Here is a 19,625-nt window from a genome sequence, read left to right on the forward strand (position 1 = left end):
GACTTATCCGTCTCCCGTTCAGCCAACACGAGACGCATCAGCTCAGGAAAAGAGTCTGTATGGGTTGCAAAACGGACAGACGAGAGCAAGGATACTCTTTTGCATGATAAAAGAGAAATTCAGAAGGAGGGAAAGTCATGAACTTGGGTTGGTTGATGAACCCAGTGCAGGCAACCCATTTAACTTTGGCGTCGCACCCAAGTCACGCGGCGCGTCGCGACGCGTGCGATGCCATGAAAAAGGCTGGCATGTTAGCTAACACGTATACCCTCATGACGGTGTCTAACCATCTAACGAGGTCGAGCCGACGCATCATGGACCGGGGCCCGAGCCCGACAACGGATCCACCTCATCTCGAGTGGCCAAGGCAGGGGAGAGGTCAGGTGACTGTGCACACCCGTCTCCGGCAAACGAAGGAGGGGAGGGCTTTGCAAGCACACACACACACACACACACACATGCACACACACTTTCGGGTTTCTCGTCTGCTCGTGATACCACCCAACTGTCCAGCTTCTCGGGAACGTTGTTTGTTGGAGAAGAAGAGGTGGCTTCCCCTTCCTGCCCCCCCTGAGGGTAGCCAGTCCACAGATTGCGTCGTGGTCCCTCTTTGACGGCACCAGCAATGTAAAATGTGGTCGATACGACCAATCATGATGAGGACAGGTGTCCACTTGGGTTCCAAGTCCTCCAATGGCGGCCCATCTCATTTAGAGCTTGCGGCCAAGCCAATCACTGTTATTAAATGGCCTCTTCCAGCTGCAAGGCGAGGCCACATTGGGCTCTCCTGCCAATCAGATGCGGTGAGCGCACAACCATGGTCGCCCGGTTGCCGAAGGCTGCCAGCAGCCTTTCCCGGCCGAATGTCGCCCTCTGTGCGACTGTTGGATGAGTCACGGTGTGCGCGAGACACGTGAGACACACCTGGTTTCTTATCATCAGGTGACCTTTGACGACGCTCTTATCTATCGCTTATGTCATCCGGAATTTGTGCGGTGTGGGGCATCCATCAAGTCGCCAAGGCTCGAGACCAAAAAAAAAGTTCACACGCTTGGATCGAGCGACGGGCTTCGTGAAATTTTGCAACCACTTGGCGCTGATAACGCTGAAGATATCACGACAATTCGTTTGCGACCGATTGATACCTTACGAGAAGCAGCAGTCGCCGAGTATTCATATATTTGAAGAAAAGAGATTCTTTGACTGGCCAATCGTCATTGAACATCGACAATCAATCCCTGCACGCGACTTGATACACTTCTGCGACGCTTCAACAACCTCTCGCATCGCCATGTCTACAAAGCGCAAAGCTTCGGCCAAGGTGGCCGCTCCCGTCGTGCGATCCGGCGCCCGAGTCCCCAACAAGGTCACCATCGATGAGTCAAAGGCCTCCATCGCCGGCCCCGAAGCCCTCCAGAGCTCCCAAGTCGAGACGATTGAGATCTCCTCCGACGCCGACAGCGACGAAGACCTCTCGGATGCCGAGGTCCCCCAGCAGCAGCAGGAGGAGGAAGAGGAGCAGCAGCAGACCACCAAGGACTTGACCGCGCGCCTAAAATCTGCCAAGCAGAAGCCCAATGGCGAAGAGGAAATCCCAGACTCTGACGCCGAGCCTACATCGCCTTCATTTGGCGAGCTTCTCCGTGCCGAAAACGAGATCATCGATGTTCCCTCGCTGCTGCACCCCTCGGGTGGTGTTGTCGCCCAGCAGCCCACGCGCAGCGCTCTTCCCGTACCTTCTCACCAGTCCCTCACCACTGTCCTTTCGCAGGCTCTCCGCACCGACGACACCGACCTCCTCGAGTCCTGCCTGCACACCACCGACCTTAGCACCATCCGCAACACCATCGAGCGACTCGACAGCTCCCTCGCTGGCATTCTCCTCGGCAAGCTGGCCTCCCGCCTGCACCGTCGTCCTGGCCGCGCCGGCAACCTGATGACGTGGGTTCAGTGGACCCTCGTCGCACACGGTGGTGCCCTGGCCTCGCAGCCCAAGGCCATTCACAGCCTGGCCGGTCTGCAAAAGGTGCTAGCTGAGCGCGCAAAGGGTCTCTCTAGCCTTCTCGCCCTCAAGGGCAAGCTCGACATGCTTGAGGGTCAGATGGATCTGCGCCGCAAGATGTCTCGATCCGCCGGTCTTCACACTGGTGGTGACTCTGACTCCGACTCCGATGATGAGGACGTTATCTGGGTTGAGGGTGAGGATGATGCTGCTCGCACTCCCGGCCGGCGGCGTGGTCTTGATGGGGAGTTCGACGATTCGGATGATGATCTTGATGTTCCTGTGACTAATGGTTTCATTGGCGACTCTGATGATGAAGAGGAGGAATCCGCCGGCGAGGAGGGTGATAGCGATGCTGAGGAGTCTCTGGACGAGGATGAGGTCAACCATGACGATGTGGACGAGTCAATGGGTGAGGATGAAGAGAGCGACGCCGAAGCCGCAGCCGCACCGCCGTCCAAGGTTCAGAAGACGGCGGGGGGTTTTGGCAAGCGAAGGTGAAAAGACAAAAAAGCATGTACAGCAAAAATGAAAGGGGCTTTCTTTTTATCTTGGCGTTGGTCTTTTCTAGATTTTTCGGCATTGGGGAGGAATTTATATAGCCTTGCGAGATAGAGGCGGGTAGCAAAGGGGGGTTTTGTTGTAATCTGCCTCGACGTGTAATAGGCTACCATTTGCATGTTTCATGATCTCTGTCAGTGACTGATTGTTGATCTGCGTTGATTAAGTTGGTGTGAAGAGATGGGAAGACTGTTGTGTCTTCCACGAGCTATCGTGAGCCCCCGAAGGGTCATGACTGGAGGCATAAGCTAATTATATTTGATCATGAGGGATATCTTGTACAGTAACAAGCTATTCCCATAGACAAAAACTTGGTATATGATCATGACAGAGAATAACATTACGCTGGGGCGAGCTTTGGAGCAGGGGGATATGGGACACTCCCAATCTCTGTTCTCTTACAATTGTAGGCATCAAGTTAGCTTTTACTATCAGCGTGCTCTTATTGACAAAAAGCTTCAAGTTGAAACGTTAAAAATGCACTCTTATTAGTGAGATACTGTCGTAGTCCTGTTTTAAATCTGATCGGTGGGCCTTCTTGACGGAGTAGTTTGGTCCTCTCGTGCCAACTTGCACTCTACTATCCTATCATGATCACGACGCTTTCTGCCAAATAACCCTCACAAGATTACTTTTGCGTGGCAGTAGAGAGCTTTTGTTGATCCGGTTTAACCCCTGCTATACATTGTCTACAAAAATTAAAAATAAACCTTGAAATGTACCATCCCTGGCTTCCTCTGGCTTCCTAGGTATTCTTCACACCTTGATCATATCTCGATACTTTTTTAAACTTTCAAGTATCTTGCTTTTTCTAATTCTTGTAACTCTGAATGTTGTGGACTTGTTGCCTGGCTGCGAGATGCAAGAAAAAGGTTATATTACCTCTTTGGGAAGCGTTTATCCAACAAGGTGAAGAACTCTTGTTCAATTTTGCTTCGTTTTGACATATTTCTTACATGTGAGGTCGAAGTTTATATTTCCCTTTTGGGTAAAATCTTTGGAGATAATCACCAGTCCTCTTCCTCTTCTTCTTGCTCGACTTTCATCTCAATCACAACATCAACATAACCACAACTCCAACTTGCTTGATCATTCACATTCACAAATCACAATCATCCTCACCACAATCAACAAGATGGAGCGTTCCGGAGATATCACCACTATGGAATCTACAATCCATCAATTCTCAGATTTGAATCTGTCCAACAAACCATCACCCCCCCTCGCCCCAACTCGCACCCTCCCCCAAACCACCCTCAAAAGACTCCCCAAGACCATCGGAAAGCACACCATCAAAGCCGACAAGTCGTACATCACCTTGCTGGAGGATGGTCGTCCGAGACGCGACCGCAAGAGGAACGAAGGGCGGCGCTCCAAGTGGTGGTCTAACCGCGAGAAGGCCCTGATGCAGCATCCCATGGGTTTCGCTGAACATAGCGGCCTCACAACCAAGATGATATCGTACTGCAAGGCTATAAAGGAGGCGGATGAGAGCGAGGGAGAGGTCGACTCCCTCCTTGCTCATACAATCGATACGGCTGGGATGGATGGCGACCCGAGTTGGGACGACCTGGCGCTGCATCCTGACCTAGTACGTGAGTTCCGTGGGACAAAGGCTTGGAAGTTCTTTAGCGAGGCACTCGCTCAATACCGCCGCGGAGAAGATCTATCGTCGCAATTTGCATCACTCGACTTGGCTGGAGAGGCATCGCAGAGTGCGACTTGAGATGACAAGTCTGGCCACCCTTCAAAACACGCTTCCCCTAGCATGCCCTTCGGCAAGACACACTACCTGGACAGTAAGTTGGCAGAGTCCGTGAGGTGTCCAGCAAAAATGACTAACCTTGATGTAGTGGTTGGTTTACTTGGGAAATCGGGATGATGAATCTGTTTGGTAGGAACATGTGCTCAGCTCTCATCTCTCCGTCAAAACAGCATCAAGGTCAGGACAAGTCTCTAGGTAGCTACCAATGCACCCGGGTCGAGGAAAAAGAGAGATGCTCAGATAAATCCTTTAGCCTATTCTCCCCTAAGGGGAGCTAGGTACCTATCCCGGGTGCAATGGTAGATCTTGCATCGACTGCCATCGAGAAGTCTTGCCACGCTGTGGATTAATCACGCCAGACAAGCAAGACTCGGGTTCATGTCATCGTGTTCATGTTGATCTAGACAAGACACCACACACCTCCTCATGATAGAATACAAGACCCAAATTACAAAAAGGACCACAACTATTCGTTGCCAAGATTGCTTTATCCATCCTGCCCTTGTAGTTCCCAGCGCCATGCTATGCTAGGTGCCATGATTAAAAAGATTAAAAAGACGAACCCCCCGAAATCTTTGCTTCCCTCTGGTGCAGCTCTCTATCCGGGACACCCAACACCCAACCCAATTCAATAGCAAGTACTTTCGCTGCAATGTCCCCTCCTTGTTTCTTCTTCGTCAATAGTACAGTGATGTGGTGAGTGAGTGCCTTCCTTGGCACTACCACTCTAAACGTGTTGATACGTGTGATAGATATCGGCGTCGAGAGTCGGCTCAGCGGTGAACTCAAGGGAGTACACTCTGGCGCCATTGCTCGATTCTGTTCATTGAACCGCCATTCATGGGCTGCATGCCCGGTTGCATCAAGCCTCCGCCGTACACGGCGCCGCCACCGCCATATGGGCTCAGATTGTTCATACCAGCATAGCTGCCCATGTTGGGGTTGTTGTTCATCATACCCAGGTTGGTAGCGGAACCACCATATAGGCCTTGCTGCATCGGTGCCCCGTAAGAGCTGAACACAGCGCTTGCTCGGTGGTTGAGAGCCGGCTGGCTGAGAAGTTGTGTGTTGAGAGCTGGCGAGGACATGGCTGCTTGAGGGCCTTGACCGCCTGTACCATCATTAAAGGCACCACCTCGGAAAGCACCATTGTGGGCATTGGTTGCACCACCACCGAGACTCTGTGGCATCTGCCGAGTCAAGGTCTGTGGCATTTGACTCCGATAGGCGGCCAACTTGGCCTCGCGTTCTCGTGCGAGTCGGTTCTCACGTTCCACGCGAGCTCGCTCTTGTTGCGCGAGAATCTCAGCCTCTCTCTTGGGGTGCGTGGCAAGAATATCTGATAGTTGATGCATTCTGCCGTTGATGCCTGGCACTGGACCTCCTCCAGGACCTCCGGCTCCGGGTCCTGCGTTCAGTTGGTTGAAGCTCATTTCACGCTCACGAGCCTCACGCTCAGCCTGCAGGCGACGACGACGCTGGCCGAGTGTCTCTTCCTCAGGTGGCTTCGCCTTCTCCTCTTCCTGCTTCTTCTTCTCTTCAGGATCCTCGAACTGGCTTAGGAGCTCCACGGAAAAGGCACCACTGACGGGCCGAGCCTTGGGCAGAGGATTCTCAGCTTCATCCTTGACAGCGAGCCGGCGTTTCCGATCAGCAAGAGTCTCTCCTTCAAACTCATCATCGGGTTCGGTTGATGGATGTTGTGCCGACTGTGGAGTCTGGGGGAGATGGTTCGCGCTCAGGTTGTTGGCACCGAGGTCGTTCATGCTAGGCTTGCGGATCATGACAGATCTGGGATCCTGTCCATGAAGACGAGCTCGACGCTGGCTTAGAGGTTCGTTGTCCTCCATCTCGCGACGCTCCATCAAGCCCAGTGGTCGGTTGAGATCCATGACATTCTGGGCGCCTTGGTTCCTGGCCGCAATGATGGCCAGGGGCACATCCTCATCATCCGAGTCTTCCTCGACGGGGTTTCCATCGGCGTCCTCCCAAGCCAAGTTCACACGCTTATCCTTCCTGGCCTTTCGCTGAGTCTCGGCAACAGCGTCCATCTCCAGCAATGTTGCGTGCATGCCGCCGGGGAACGTTCGTTGAGTACGCTGCTTCTGCTGCTGCTTACGCAACTGAAGTTCAGCCAGAAGTGTCGTGGGAGGTCCATAGTAAGCCTCATCTTCAGACTCCCCCCCTTCCTTGGCCGCCGCTTGTTCGTCATCGGAGTGGCCTTCGCTGCGATCGTCCACACTGCGGGCCAGTGCCTCATTCTCAGTCGCACGCGTATCAGCGTTGACGGGACCAAGTCCAGAATCCGATTTGCTAGCTCGGTGGTCATCGTCGTCGCTCTCATGGCTGTGCCGCTTGAGCCACATGAAGGAGGATCGCTTCCTAGCATGCTTTTCGTGCTGCTTTTCGCCTGATTCAGGGCGGAGAACCGTCGATGCAGCGACCGACGCTCGCTTTCGTTCCTTTCCGTACACCTCCTGGCCAAGTTTGCCAGCTCGTTCGTGATCGGTGAAAGCGTTGACTGGTGCGTTGGCAGATGCATCCAGGATGCTATCGAGAGTGGCCATGGCGGATCCGTCCTTGACCTCGATATCTGGCTGTGCCGTCGGGGGCGAGTCAAAGTAGACACTGGCCCTCAGCTGCGGTGGCAGATTGGACATTCTGGACTTGCGCTTGTCAGGATCCATCTTAGACAATCGCCTGGGCCGTCTCAGTGGCTCGGCCTCAGCTTCGGGCGCTGTCTCAGGCTGGACTGCAGGCGCTTCATCTCGGTCCGAATGCACAGAGCGGATGGTCTGGGGTTCCTGATCTACATGCTGCAGCTGCTCTGTAGACAGAGCAGCAAACGACTCTCGGTGGCCTGCAAGGGGGTCAGGTAGCCAAGAGTCCCGAGTAGTGTCATGGTTATCCAAGGCTTGGGAGCGTCGGTTGTCATCTAGCACACGGGACTGTCTGTTGCCCTCGAACATGGCACTCATCACTTGGGAACGTCGCTTGTTCCTCTCGGTTGCCTTGGGCTTGTTGGACAGCTTCGGAGGTAGGTTGAGCATGGCCGGCACTCGGGCCGGGTAGTAGAGCATCTGCTGACCAGTCTCAGGGTCCATGTAAGACTGCGGCCGAGCCATGCTAGCGGATGGCATTTGTCTCTTGGGAGGAGACTCTGGCCCTTCAGGAGGGGCATAGGGGTCCTCTTGCTCCGGAACCCAGTGCACACCATCAAAGTCACCGAACGCATCTTGACATTGCTGGAAAGTTGTGTCAGAGTGCGCACTTCCAGGCCGCTGAGGTTCTCGAGATTCTTCTTGATCGGAGAGAAGTCCCGTAGTAGCATCAGCAGGCTTCTTTTCGTTCTTATCATCCAAGAAGTCATCGTCTCCCATCATCTTATTGAAGACATCGGTGGCGGGCATATTGGCATCGCGAAGCTCGTCGGGCAGGAGAGAGTCGCTCTCCGAATTCTTAATGGGGGGCGATTTGTCCGCCATGTCGAGAACGTCCTGGGTTAGTGAAATGGGTTCGGACTCTGAAATCTCTGCAAGAGAGATCTTTGTAGATCGAACGCTTCTAACAGAAGCCTTTCCTGGGCCGTGGCGTGATAGGACAGAGTCGAGGTCAAAATCCGGTCGACCGGCCGAGTTCTTGGATCCCGAGCGCAGACGGCCAGTAAGCGAGTGGTTCGGAGAGAGGACGTATCCGGCGGGAGAGTAGCCGCCGTAGCGAGCAGCGTTATTCGTCGAAACGATAGAGGATGCGATTGAGGGGTGTCGTCTGAGCTGTTCGACTGCCGAGCCGGGGGTGTAATCGTCGACAGAACCCGAAGCCTTGACGCTAGCGGCGAGGATGGACGAACGTCTGGAATCGGATCGCTTCAGTTCGGTGTGTAAATCACGGATTGCATCGTCGATGGAACTTGTCATAGACAGTCGCACAGCAGTAGCCTCGAGCTGGGCGATGTTCCCGACGTAGGCCCCAGATCGGGCCTGGGAGGTGATGTCGGGAGTGGGATGTTTGAGATCGAGGGAGCCCGAGTCGGAGGTTGTGCGAACGATTGTCCTCGGGCGCGGCTGGACGAACTTTGTGGTGGGTTGGACGCTTCCAACTCGAAGAGGAGAAGGGGAGGATGTATAGGAGGGAGAGGGAGCGTGGTCGTGGGTGTCGTGTGAGGAATGACCGTTGAGGTGGCCGTCTTGGTAGCCCGGTCGATGCCCAGGGGAAGCGGATTTGGTGCCAGTGGGTGAAGTGGATGCTGACATGTCCTGCGTGGCGCCCCGAGCAGCAGCAATAGAAGCAGCACTATCTGTACAGTGGGCGCTCGCTGGTGCAGTTGCTATCCCTGATGCAGGGAGCGCTGGCGCCTGAGCTGGCACTGACCCTGTGGGCGCTGGAGCAGCCTCGTATCGCTGCTGATTTCTGTTCCAGAGGTCCATTCGATTCTGATGCGGGCCCCTGAGAGGCGAGATGCCGCTGGATGGGGCGCTGCTATTTTGGGCCGGCAAGCTGGTCGTATTAATTGTTGCTGGCGAAATGAGTTTTTGCTGTGATTGTCGTCGATGCTGATCCTGCAGTACTAGACTGTCGGTGTCCTGTCGATCTTGCTCTAGAGGACCCTGATTTGAGCCTCCATCGCGAGCACATTGGTTAGTCGATGGATTTGAATCAACTCGACGGGAAGCATTGACGGTATCATCAACGGCACGTGTCGTTTCGGCGTTTCCGTCACCCGCAGTAGAGACAGCAATCCCAAGATCTGCAGTGCGCTGGCTCTGACTGCTGGGGTCCAGGTCTCTAGCGGATGGCCCTGTTGGTAATTGGTCCGAGGACGCTGTGGGCTTGTCGCCACCTGCACTAGCAGCTCCAGCATCAGCGACCATGGTGCCAAAGCTGCTCATGTTGGACTTTTCCGTGTCCAGAAAGCATGAGTCGTCCAGCATGCTGAGTGGTGTTGAATTCTGGTCGGCCAGCGACTGGAACGAGACCGGCTCGGGACTCGTGGTGAGAGGGGTTGAGAGGGGAGAAGAGAGGAGCACAGGGTCGACCTGGCCCTCATCCTTCTCGTGACCGCGGCTGACGGGCTGTGACTGTGAGGGAGCAGTCATGATGGCTGCTTGTCGACCTGATGGGCAAAGCCGAGGCGATCCTGCGCCGAGTGGTCAAGGCAAGACAGGGGATGGCCGCCTCGGTGTCAGTTTAAATGTCTTGCGCTCAACGCAGACTCTGCTGGAGCTGTTCTGGATTCAGCTTGGTGGATAATCCAGACAAGGAAGTGGGTGCAAGGCAAAAGGGTAGGCTCCCCAGACCAAGAGCGCGACCTGGGCTGCCCATTCACAATTGGCGGGTGAGCTCGAGAAGGAATCGATATCGCGCTGAGAGGTGTGGTATCTCGAGGTCACGGGTCAACACCCCATGATATGACGGGCTGAAGTCGGTGTGTGCTTTGAGGTGTAGGGCGCTGCGGGCGTAGCAGCTTTGGTAGTTAGTTGATTGATAGCGGGAAGCCGGTGTCTCGCAGTGGCTGATGAAGGTCGTAGCGAGGTCCCGTGGTGCGCCTGGGTCGAGATAATGAAGTCGAGAACCTTGAAGTCAAGACTGCGCTGCGCGATAGGGAAAAGAAGTAGAAGGAAAAAAGAAGTAGAGAAGAGATGGCCGGTTGAGGACAGCAGAGACACGATGGTCCAAGTGTGCAGATGAAGCTTGGGTCCTTGCGCAACAGTCGACGGGAACAAGGCGGGAAGGATCTTGTTGCAAATCAACCGGGGACGCAGGTGGAGGATTTGGATGGCTGAAGACTAGAAAGACAACAGGTCAGGTCAGAGAAGAAGAAATGAAAACGACGCTCTGCCAGCGCAGACTGGACTGACAAAGACCCTGCTCGTGAGATGATATCGAGTGGCTGCCGCGCACAGAGCAAGGTATCCCGGCGTGTGTTTCGCTCAAAGGGCAGGATGATCCAGGTACACAAGCAGGTACGTGCGGAAAGGCCCGCAGAGATGAGATGAGACAGACTCAAATGGATCCGTCGAGGGGAAGGGAAGAGGGAATTGGGCAAGGAGGGTCCTAGCGACGAGTGCTCGCACAAGATGCACGCACAACGTAGCCGGCAGGATAATGAGAATCAAACAGAGGTCGGCCCGTACCTGACGGCGCGCATTCGCAGATGCAGTGCGACGACTGACGGATGGACAGACGAGACGAGAGAGCGATTCGCGCAGCGCTGTGGGCTCTTGAGCGGTCGAGATAGACGGATGTCGCACGGGCAATGCGACCCTCGGGTCGGACTAGATGCAAGGTCCCGGGAGGACAAGAGGCAAACGACGAAGCGGGGACGGGGGCGAGTATGAGAAGATGAGTTCCCGAGAGATGAATCCCGAGAGATGGAAAAAATTCCCGAGAGGAGAAAAGGCGATGGATTGTCCGGGATCGTTGATCCAAAAGTTGGAGGGTCTTGCGAGTCGCGTAAAAAGTTGGAGCTTCCAAGTTGGTCCAGGTCGGGAGTCCAGGATGGCAGCGCTGGTTATAGTGGGACAAGAACGACAGTCTGTCTCTGCTGCTTCAATGGCCTTTTTGGTTGTTGGGAAGGACACTGTTGACATTGGAAAAGTAAACAAAACGAAAAAAGGTTTTAAGGATAATTCAATTCGGGGCGATGCGCACTCAAAGCTTGGGTCCCCGGATGGATGTCACACTCTCTTTGTTGAAGAGTGGATGTGAGGTATCCATCCATCGCAAACTCTACGACAAAGTTGATGCGCCTGCACCTGAGGATGCAACTTATCCAAGCCAAATCTCTGCTAATGCCTTTTACTGGCCGAATTGCCCAACTCTATCGTCTCATAAAAAATCATCAACTGGAAGGTGTTGAGAGGCCTGCACGCCCAGAAAGTCAAGTCATTGGCACTTTGAACACTTCATGAAGCCGGGGCCTGGCTCCTCCACTTGCACTTCGATCGGTGCGACTCATCAGAAGCACTAGAAACGTCCCCTTCTCCACACCTTCGATCCTCTTCCCCAGTGACCAATGACGCAAAAAAGAAAGGAAAATGAAGGGAAAGCAAATTTTTCTCGGCGGTCTTTTGTTCGGATCGGAATGAGACTCTAAGTAAGTTAGTTATCTCTCTGGTCGGATATTCCCTCACCTTCTCTTCCGTAGGATGAGAACTGCATCTGTTATCTGCGCTGCTACGCTATGCTACGTTCCCTCTATCCGTTATCTTGGTCGTCATTATCGTCATTGGGTCTGATCGCTGCTCCCCCGGATTTCTTGGCCCGCCACATGGCTGCTGCTCACCAGTCAACCCGTCGAGCTTTCGCTCCAATCGATAGCAACGCGATAATCAACAAGCCGCCTCTTCTGAGCATAGTCACCGTCGCGGTCCCCTCGCCCTGAACTGGATACCCACCATCTCGTCATCTCAGCGTGTGCATCGCCCAGAGACCCTGGCCATCTGCCTCGTGCGCGAATTCCCATAGGCTTGGTTGATGCTTTAGTGCTGTTCCCGACGGTCTCTACCTGCTCCGCTTTCTCCACGACAAAAGCCGGAGCTACTCCGTCTTCCGCTCCAGCACAGAGCGATGACGCTCGAGATCTGCATCCGGCAAGGTTTTGCGCTCTGTGCGACAGCTGGGATTGGTCCTTGGTGATGCAAGACAAGGCACAGCCGTCTTGGTTCGACAGAGAGTGAGCTTGAGCGGGTTCTGTCAGCCGAGCCACAGCCTGCAATCCAGCTTGGCAACGACTGCGATGGACCATGACTTGCTGGAGTTGAAAACGCTGGATCCAAGCGTCCTGTCTGACATTAACCCGTTGACAAGGGCACCATGATCAGTCTCCATAAACACACAACGGTCAAGCCCTGGTTCGCCGCCACCTCTGGGCAACGCAACAGCTTGGATCAACTCTTGACTCCTTCTCGCCTCATTTGCCAGCCACTGTTGCACAAATCTCAAGTGGCGGCAGCCTCAAGACCACGTTTCCCATGCCAGGCCATTCCCGCAACCACCCTTGCTCGAGACAAGGGGGCTGTACATAATTTCATGCAGGGGCATTGCGGTCCCTTTCGTCGCAACTTTAATGTGCCAGACCTCGAAAACCAAAACCGCCCCTTTTGCCTTTTTGCTTTGCCTTGGCCTCGGCGGATGGCCTTTTGGTGTCGCCGTGGCAGGGCTGTCCCTACGCTGCATCCGGCTTTTACCTCTCCAACATCCGGGACGCCGGATTTGTTTCTACCGCCATCCCTGTAGAAACACTTGAAGCTTCCATGGCAAGGAACATGGTGCTTCTCTCGGTATTATTGACCAGCCTCATCGATATCGGGGTCTTGTCTATTTGCCGCACATCCTTGACTGGACACTTCTTCCGAGATTCTCTTGTTATTCAGCCTCAGACTACATATCGATTTTGCCTGGCAAATATTGACAGGGCCCCGTTACACCCAAGTGTCAGATCCATTCAGGGTATCCGTTCCCAGCCTTAGCATCGTCCTTATTACTGTCCCCGTCATTAAAACCCCTGCCCGGTCCATCTGCCGACCCGTTCTTGGACTGCCGAAATTCTACTGCTTCAAACATCTTGAGCTCATGCTCCCACTCCGGCTCCACCTCAGTCGCCGACTCTTCCGCCAGGCGTTCATCTCCCCTCGGCTGTTCGAGCTTCTGTCGCTCCTCCAACGTGAGGTCGCTCTTTGCGGATCCAATCTTGAGGAATGGGAGGAACAGTAGGGGAACTGATGCCACGCCGAATGCCATCCAAAATGCCACCTTGTAGCTCTGCCTGAGCCCAAGGTGAGCCGTCTGTCCCACCGCAATGTCCGCGATGCCGAGGAAGAAGCTGATGCCTAAGAAGAGAATACTATTGATCAATGCCCCGGCCAATCCTTGTCTGTGACTTGGCATATTTGTTGTCAGAAAGATATTGCTGACTGTAAAGGTTATATCGATGCCCATGGTACAGCACACCATAGACGGAAACACCCATGCCCAATAGTTTGGGTTCTCGGGCATAAGAGCGAATAGCAACATACTCGTTGCATTGGCCAGACACGAGATGAACAGCAGAAGTCTGCCAGGAAGGAAATGCAGGGTGAATCCGCCCACGGTGCCGATGAGTAACCCACCGGCGAACAAAGGGATGTACCAGATGGCTGTCGTAAGCGGCGACTTGTGGAGCACCAGCTCTATGTAAAAGCTGGAGTAGAACAGGAAGATGCCGAAGGTGCCGAAACTCATGAACAACGCGGCCGTCAGGCGCTTCATGTACTTCGGTGCGAAGAGATCGGCTGGTAGGAGAGGATGCCTGGCCTTGTGTGTCTCAACATACCATGCCACAACCAAGAGGATAATGCCGAGAACCAAGGTCACGATGATGTGCGGAGTAGCCCAGCCATTCCGGGCGTGCGAGCTATCCGTGAGGGCATAGACAATTAGAAGCAGCCCCGGCACAATTGTGGTGACTCCCCACCAATCCATCGACATATCGGTCCGCTTTCGGTTGTAGTCAAAGGGCACGGCGAGCAGCGAGATTACAATGACGACTGCAAAGATGATGGTGCCGATCCAAAAGTACCACCGCCAGGTCAGGAACTCCGCGGAAAGCCCTCCGATTAGGATGCCGAGGAAGAAGCCAAGCGGCGCAAAGGCTCCATAGAGGGCGAATATGAGGTTCTTGCGTGGGCCGGGGCGATAGATGTTGCCCATTAGCATTACGCCGCCTGGCAGGTATGCAGCTGGACCGAGGCCCTGCAAGGCACGGCAGAATATGAGCATGATGTAGTTCTTGCTGAAGCCCGCAATGAGAGCCCAGACGAAGAACCACAGGAGTCCGCCGTTGAAGACGAGATATCCGCCGTACATATCGCCAAGACGTCCCATTGGAAGGAGCATTGCTCCTGTGACGAGGGAGAAGACGCTCGAAGGCCATGTCTGGGAGGCCTGGGGGATGTCGAGCTCTTTAGCTAGGGGAGGAAGGATGACATGGAAGCCACTGACGAAGAATTCCTGGTGTCTGGTTAGAGTCTGATGGAAGCTCTGAGGGGGTCAGGTTGGACTTACAGCTAATAGCATGGAACAGAAGACGGAGATGCCAAAGCCTAGCTCAGCCCAGATCGACTTGAACACCTCTGGTCGTTGACGGCCGAGTTTCTCGACATCGACGGCAGACTCATGTTGACGGTTGATGCTCTCTTCGTCTGAGGCCATGGTCTCTCGCAGAACAGAATATGGAGTATGGTGCTGAGATTGTATATTCAAAGCTATGCCTGTCTGAGAACGAAGCTCGCAGCTGTCGAAAGCACCGAAAGAGAGAGAGAGACTCGTCCATCCTTTGTACCCATCCCGCAACTCCCCCCCGCCTCAGCTGCAATTTTGTCAATGCCCAAGCCAGGTCCTCAGAAACAAAGACCTCCAGCAATGATTCCTTGGTTTCCCCTCGCGAGGTGTGGATGGAATTGCCTCGTTTGGGTTAGCGAGGAGACGGGGCTGACAAACACAATAGTTAACGAAGCGCCTCTCGACTCGATTATGACGACCGTTGGGCTGAGGGCTTAGTAAGGTTGTTGGTTGAAGTGGGAAGGAGAGAGATTAAAATGACGACTGGGCAGCGAGGGAGATACGATTATGACGACCGGGTTGGAATCACTGCATGGTTATGATGACCGAGGGGGGATTGCGGGATAGTTATGACGACCGAAAGGGATGATTTGAGAGGGGTGATTACCAATTGCTTTTGGGAAGAAAATTGGATTGATCAGCATTGAGCTTCGATTAGAGAATTGCACAGGGAAAGCAGATGAGTTACTCAGCTCTCTCTGTTCGCCATAGGTAGTGTTGATCTTGCGTCGGGACAACTCAGGATTGGCTTTGTGACCCAACCGACTCTGTTCACGCTGAGTGAGCATCTCACCAAGCTACTGGCTGCCTCTAGGTCCTTTACTCAATGCTTAGGTCACTTGACCGAAAGTCTTGCTGCAGCTGAATGTCCGTTGCCAACGTATTAAGGTCTTTTCGGGGTTCGGAGAAGTTGAAGTTGTTGTAGTCACACTCAGTTGCCGTCGAGGGTGTGGCTGGAGCATGAGGATCTTGGGCCCTCAAGAAGCCTCGGTCAGGCCCAAACGCTAGGGAACACGGCGCTGTATCTGGGCCTCGTTGATTGTAAACATGATTGATCGGCCATGATATGCGAGATTCAAAGATGGTTTTTTCATGCTGCGATGTGGTTGACAAGTATCATGGAGGTCTAGGTGAACCATGAACATCCAACAACACGCGATAGTGGGAACCTTCACAAGCCAACACATATCTTTTTGTAAACTCTCCTATCTACGTGTAAGCCTCGAGTAAATGGCGCGTGAGGCGTACGTGAGGTAACCTTGAGCCATCGTCGTACTCGAAAACTTGAGGATATCTTGTGTAGCACGCCTCGTGTTCTGAAGCAAGCCATGGAATAAGGTTGCACTCTGTAACGGGCAGCCTTTAGATAAAACTCCGATAGCGGCGCTGACTGGACGATATTACTCAGTCGTACTGAACGTTTTATCTATGGCCAGTCTCTGGTAATGCCTTGATATGTTCTTCAAGTCCACATGCTGATGTATTGACATAGCCACTATGTCTAGGGGGAGACTTGACTGTGGCTCAATGGCTTGGAACTGTGCCTCTTCTTGACATACGGAGGACGTTTGCCAAGAAATGAGCTCTGCAGGCATATATTCCGGTCCCATATGACTTGATGCTCGGAACATCGTATGTTTGCTCGGTCAGATATCGTCATCTCGATCCAAAATCTTGGTCACGGCAGTCATCAGCCGTTGACTTTCAATCTCGACGCTAATCTTGACGCCAGAGGAGATGAAGATCCAAAATACTGCACCCGGGTCAAGCGAAGCATGTGGAAGGGATGTCTACGAGATCCTCACGATGTCGCCGTTCTTCCGCCATCGGCCACCCGCCGACGATGCTTTCACCCGTCCAGCGGGGGGAGCTACTCATGGTGACGGCGTAGAAAAGTATAGTAACACGCTCGCGATAGAGTTACAAGCCCGACGCCGTGTCAGGACCCTGCAGTACGACTACGCTGAGAAGACTCACGGGGCCAGTTCTCGACTCGTGCCTTTTCGACAGTGTAGATCTCGACTCGTTGAGAGGGGACGGACTGACGTCGTGTGCTTTTCTTCCGTGAGACGGACCCTTGGCTCTCCGCGCCCGCGATCTGCAGCTTGGGAGAAGACGGTTGGCTGGGGAGGAGAGACATGCATTCCAGAAGGTCTGATGGAGGGGGATTTTCCTGCTCCGATCGGCCGTCGGGATGAGGAGGGGCACCGAACCCGCCCGTCAGCCAAGACGATGGGCGTTGGTATTGTCCTTGTCCGTGGGCTTGAAGGGGGGGTTAGAGTTCAGTCCGGCTGCCGCAGGCGCCACACCGGGAAACACATGGCTTGTGGAGTGCCGTGCACGGCGATCATTGAGGACGAGCGGGATGGGGGAGGGGAAGACGGTGCCAAGTTGAGATTGTTCTCAGCTGGGGAGAGTGAGAGAGATTCGACATGTGAGACATTTAAGATGGCATCTGGGTTACACAAAGGTTGTTGGCCTATGGCCGTTGCTGTGGTAGAATGTCACGGCGAGACCATCTGGGCTAGATCTCGTTCTTTGCTGCACAAAGAAAGCTGACGGGTTAGTGTTCTAGAGCCAGCTCGATTCCAGACATGCCGGCAGGAGGGGGAGATTGCAACCCCAGAAAATCAAAGCAATAGACACAATAAGGTTTCAGCGAGGTTACCAGTCGAAGAGAGCGGTGTGTGAAAAGTAGCACCACCATCTGGACATGTATGTTTTCGCTTGAGCATCGCGCTTATATCCCCCAACCAGGGGGGCCAGGGGAGGTTGATTTCTTCCGGTGCTGGGAAAAGCAGGCTCGCATGGAGAATGACCCACGTGTATCCTCTTTGAAGCGCAGGGATATCGGACTAAGCTTTCAATAACGTGAGGCAGGTAAAAGAAGGTGAGAGTACATAGTAAGAAGTCAAGGGGTGGACGATGCGGCCATCACCTGAGGGGGCTGACGGCGCCAGAGAGCCGGCCACGGGTTTGGGAGCGCTTCACCGATTCGACAAGCGACGGGAGATGCTGACAAGGAGGACGGGACGGGGCTTAGAAAATGTCAGGAGAGTTGAGGATGGCGATGGGCTCAGATATAGAGCCGTGCACCGGGGTTTGACAGCTAAGCGTATCTTGGCTATATCGTGATGGGTGAGAAAAAAGGTGGATGTAGTCAGATATTGATGGTGAAGGGGGGGGGGGGGGTCTGCAAGGGGAGGGGGTCTCGTGCTTTGATGGCCTCGAAAGAAAGTAGGGTATCATTCCGGGGGGATTTACTCGGCAGCTAGACGCTTCGCATGCAGGCTTGGTCGTGTTCTCAGCGGAGACGGCAACGGCAGCTCTGGATGGGATGGGATGGTGAATGAGACAAGGGGAGGATGCATCTGGGACTGGAACATGGCAGATGCGGTGAGTGTGGGGGGTTTAGAGCAAGGCAAGGGATGGATGTCGTGGACATGAAACTCCGCGAAAAACAAGGTCCCGTTGTAGGCGGCAGGTGGTTGGGAACGACGATAACGACTTGTTTTGTTTTGCTTGCTAGGAGAGAAGCAGGTCTCACCTCCTCTTGAGAGGGGAAAGGAAAAAGTGGCTGAATGCAACGGTTCGACTGTGGTTGCGGGAGAGTCACTGCCATTGGCTCGGTCTCCTCGCAGGTTTGTGCTCAGACGTTTCCTCGTTGTCGCTCTCTCTCCTCCCTCTCGGGGAGCCGCCCGCCGGTAGATGCTGGCTGGCTGGATGTGGGTGTGACGACATGAGAGATGTGTGGATGGGATATGTAAAGATGGGATGCATTGCGTGGGGGGTAATGCATAATGGTTGATTGACCTTGGAGATACCGATTCCTTGAGTATTTGTCCATGGTTTGGGAGTTGACTGCTTGTAGGAATACAAATTGTCGGGGACGGCATGTTGTAAAATGAGCGAGTTATCTCGTTACGTGAGTCGGCGTGCTCAAAAGGCAACTCGCAAGAGTCGATAGTAGACATGTCGTCTCCTCGTTGTATCTCAAGTAGAGTTCCATCCTCCCAAGGGATTGACGCGGATGCGCCTTGTGTAACCCACGACAATCCTAGCGGTGGTCGTACAGGATGCGCATCTCTATCAGCAACAGCAGATCGCAGTGAGAAAAAAGAGATAAAGGGACCCTTGAGGCTCTTGATTACGTGCTTCCCGAGAGGGTGTGAAGCATTGGATGGAACCTGACGCCGCAGAGATAGTCATGGGTAGGACGTGGGTTGGAGGAAAAAATAAGACGGCGGTACTGGATACAAAGGCATCAGAGTATCCTCCCCTAAGAATAGCTGTAAAAGTATAATAAATGCTATGGTAGCATAGAAGACTTTTGGAACACTACCTCTTCTGATGACACTTGACTATTATTGGCATCTACTCTACAAACGCCTCGTTCATGAAAGTCTCTGCCATCAACAAGTATTAGAAGTACTCTACCATTCTGATGTCTGGTTTATTATTTCTCTGCCCGCGTGGGAGGGTAGCAGCACAGCACATGCCGTGCAGCCTCAAAAGCTCGCATCTGCTGCCGTGATTATTCTTGGATAGCCTCACGTTTCGCCACAATGGTGACGATGTGCCGGCCCTACTACAGGGTCACATTCTGGAGAGCCGCAGCCGCATTAGGCCCTTCCACGGCCTACCCGTAGCTTGGTAGCGCATCGGGCAGTCTCCCGCTCAAAGTCTCCCCTTTTTTTTCTTTTTCACTCGTAGAGTTTCATGATTTCTTACGCAGGCTAAAGAAAAGTGTCGGTGAGGGCGCAACTGCAGGAACATCACGGCGGAAACACCCTAGCAGCGGGTCCTTACAGGCTCGTAGCCGCACCGGGCGACACGGCTTCGGGGGCCGGGGGCGGACGCGGAAGCGGGTGGCGAGCTTTCTCCTGCAGCTCAGAGGAGTCCGCTGCTGCTCGTTTCGAGTATGTGTGCTCGTGTGTGCTCTTAGGGGAAGGTCCAAGACCGATAGTGTCCTGTATTCCTGGAGTGAGGCCTTGCGGCGCCTCCAGGGCCTCCCAGGCCTCCCCTACAGGGCCACAAACAGGAGAGATCAAAGCGCGGACATCGCCCACCGGTGGGAAGAGGGCATCACATGGTAGCCGGCCGAGTAATGGATGGCTCTTGGTTTCGCCGCGGCGCCGGGCGTAGTTGGTGTGTGTGCGTGTGTGTGTTTAGGCAAAAAACAACACCATCGGCCCT

At 53.9% G+C, this 19,625-nt stretch overlaps 4 protein-coding genes across 4 annotated transcripts; 2 read left to right on the top strand and 2 right to left on the bottom strand.

The window, feature by feature from the left end:
* Window positions 1–1,291: 1,291 nt before the first annotated feature.
* LRP88_07147 (Dip2/Utp12 family-domain-containing protein) lies at window positions 1,292–2,503 on the top strand (the record flags this gene model as incomplete). The annotated part of the gene is made up of 1 exon (XM_083243682.1): window positions 1,292–2,503. One exon carries the CDS (start codon window positions 1,292–1,294, stop codon window positions 2,501–2,503), a length of 1,212 nt encoding a protein of 403 aa, XP_083100906.1.
* A 1,195-nt stretch (window positions 2,504–3,698) lies between these two features.
* On the top strand, window positions 3,699–4,289 carry LRP88_07148 (uncharacterized protein; the record flags this gene model as incomplete). The annotated part of the gene is made up of 1 exon (XM_083243683.1): window positions 3,699–4,289. One exon carries the CDS (start codon window positions 3,699–3,701, stop codon window positions 4,287–4,289), a length of 591 nt encoding a protein of 196 aa, XP_083100907.1.
* Window positions 4,290–5,113: 824 nt separating this feature from the next.
* On the bottom strand, window positions 5,114–9,424 carry LRP88_07149 (uncharacterized protein; the record flags this gene model as incomplete). Its single annotated transcript, XM_083243684.1, has 2 exons — window positions 5,114–5,196; window positions 5,287–9,424. The coding sequence occupies 2 exons, from the start codon at window positions 9,422–9,424 to the stop codon at window positions 5,114–5,116; spliced, it is 4,221 nt and encodes a 1,406-aa protein (XP_083100908.1).
* A 3,340-nt stretch (window positions 9,425–12,764) lies between these two features.
* On the bottom strand, window positions 12,765–14,519 carry LRP88_07150 (major facilitator superfamily-domain-containing protein; the record flags this gene model as incomplete). Its single annotated transcript, XM_083243685.1, has 2 exons — window positions 12,765–14,318; window positions 14,373–14,519. 2 exons carry the CDS (start codon window positions 14,517–14,519, stop codon window positions 12,765–12,767), a joined length of 1,701 nt encoding a protein of 566 aa, XP_083100909.1.
* Window positions 14,520–19,625: the final 5,106 nt, after the last annotated feature.

Source organism: Fusarium phalaenopsidis, assembly GCF_050370095.1.
Source record: "Fusarium phalaenopsidis strain FUZ10S chromosome Unknown contig_32298, whole genome shotgun sequence".
Classification (NCBI taxonomy): Eukaryota; Fungi; Ascomycota; class Sordariomycetes; order Hypocreales; family Nectriaceae; genus Fusarium; species Fusarium phalaenopsidis.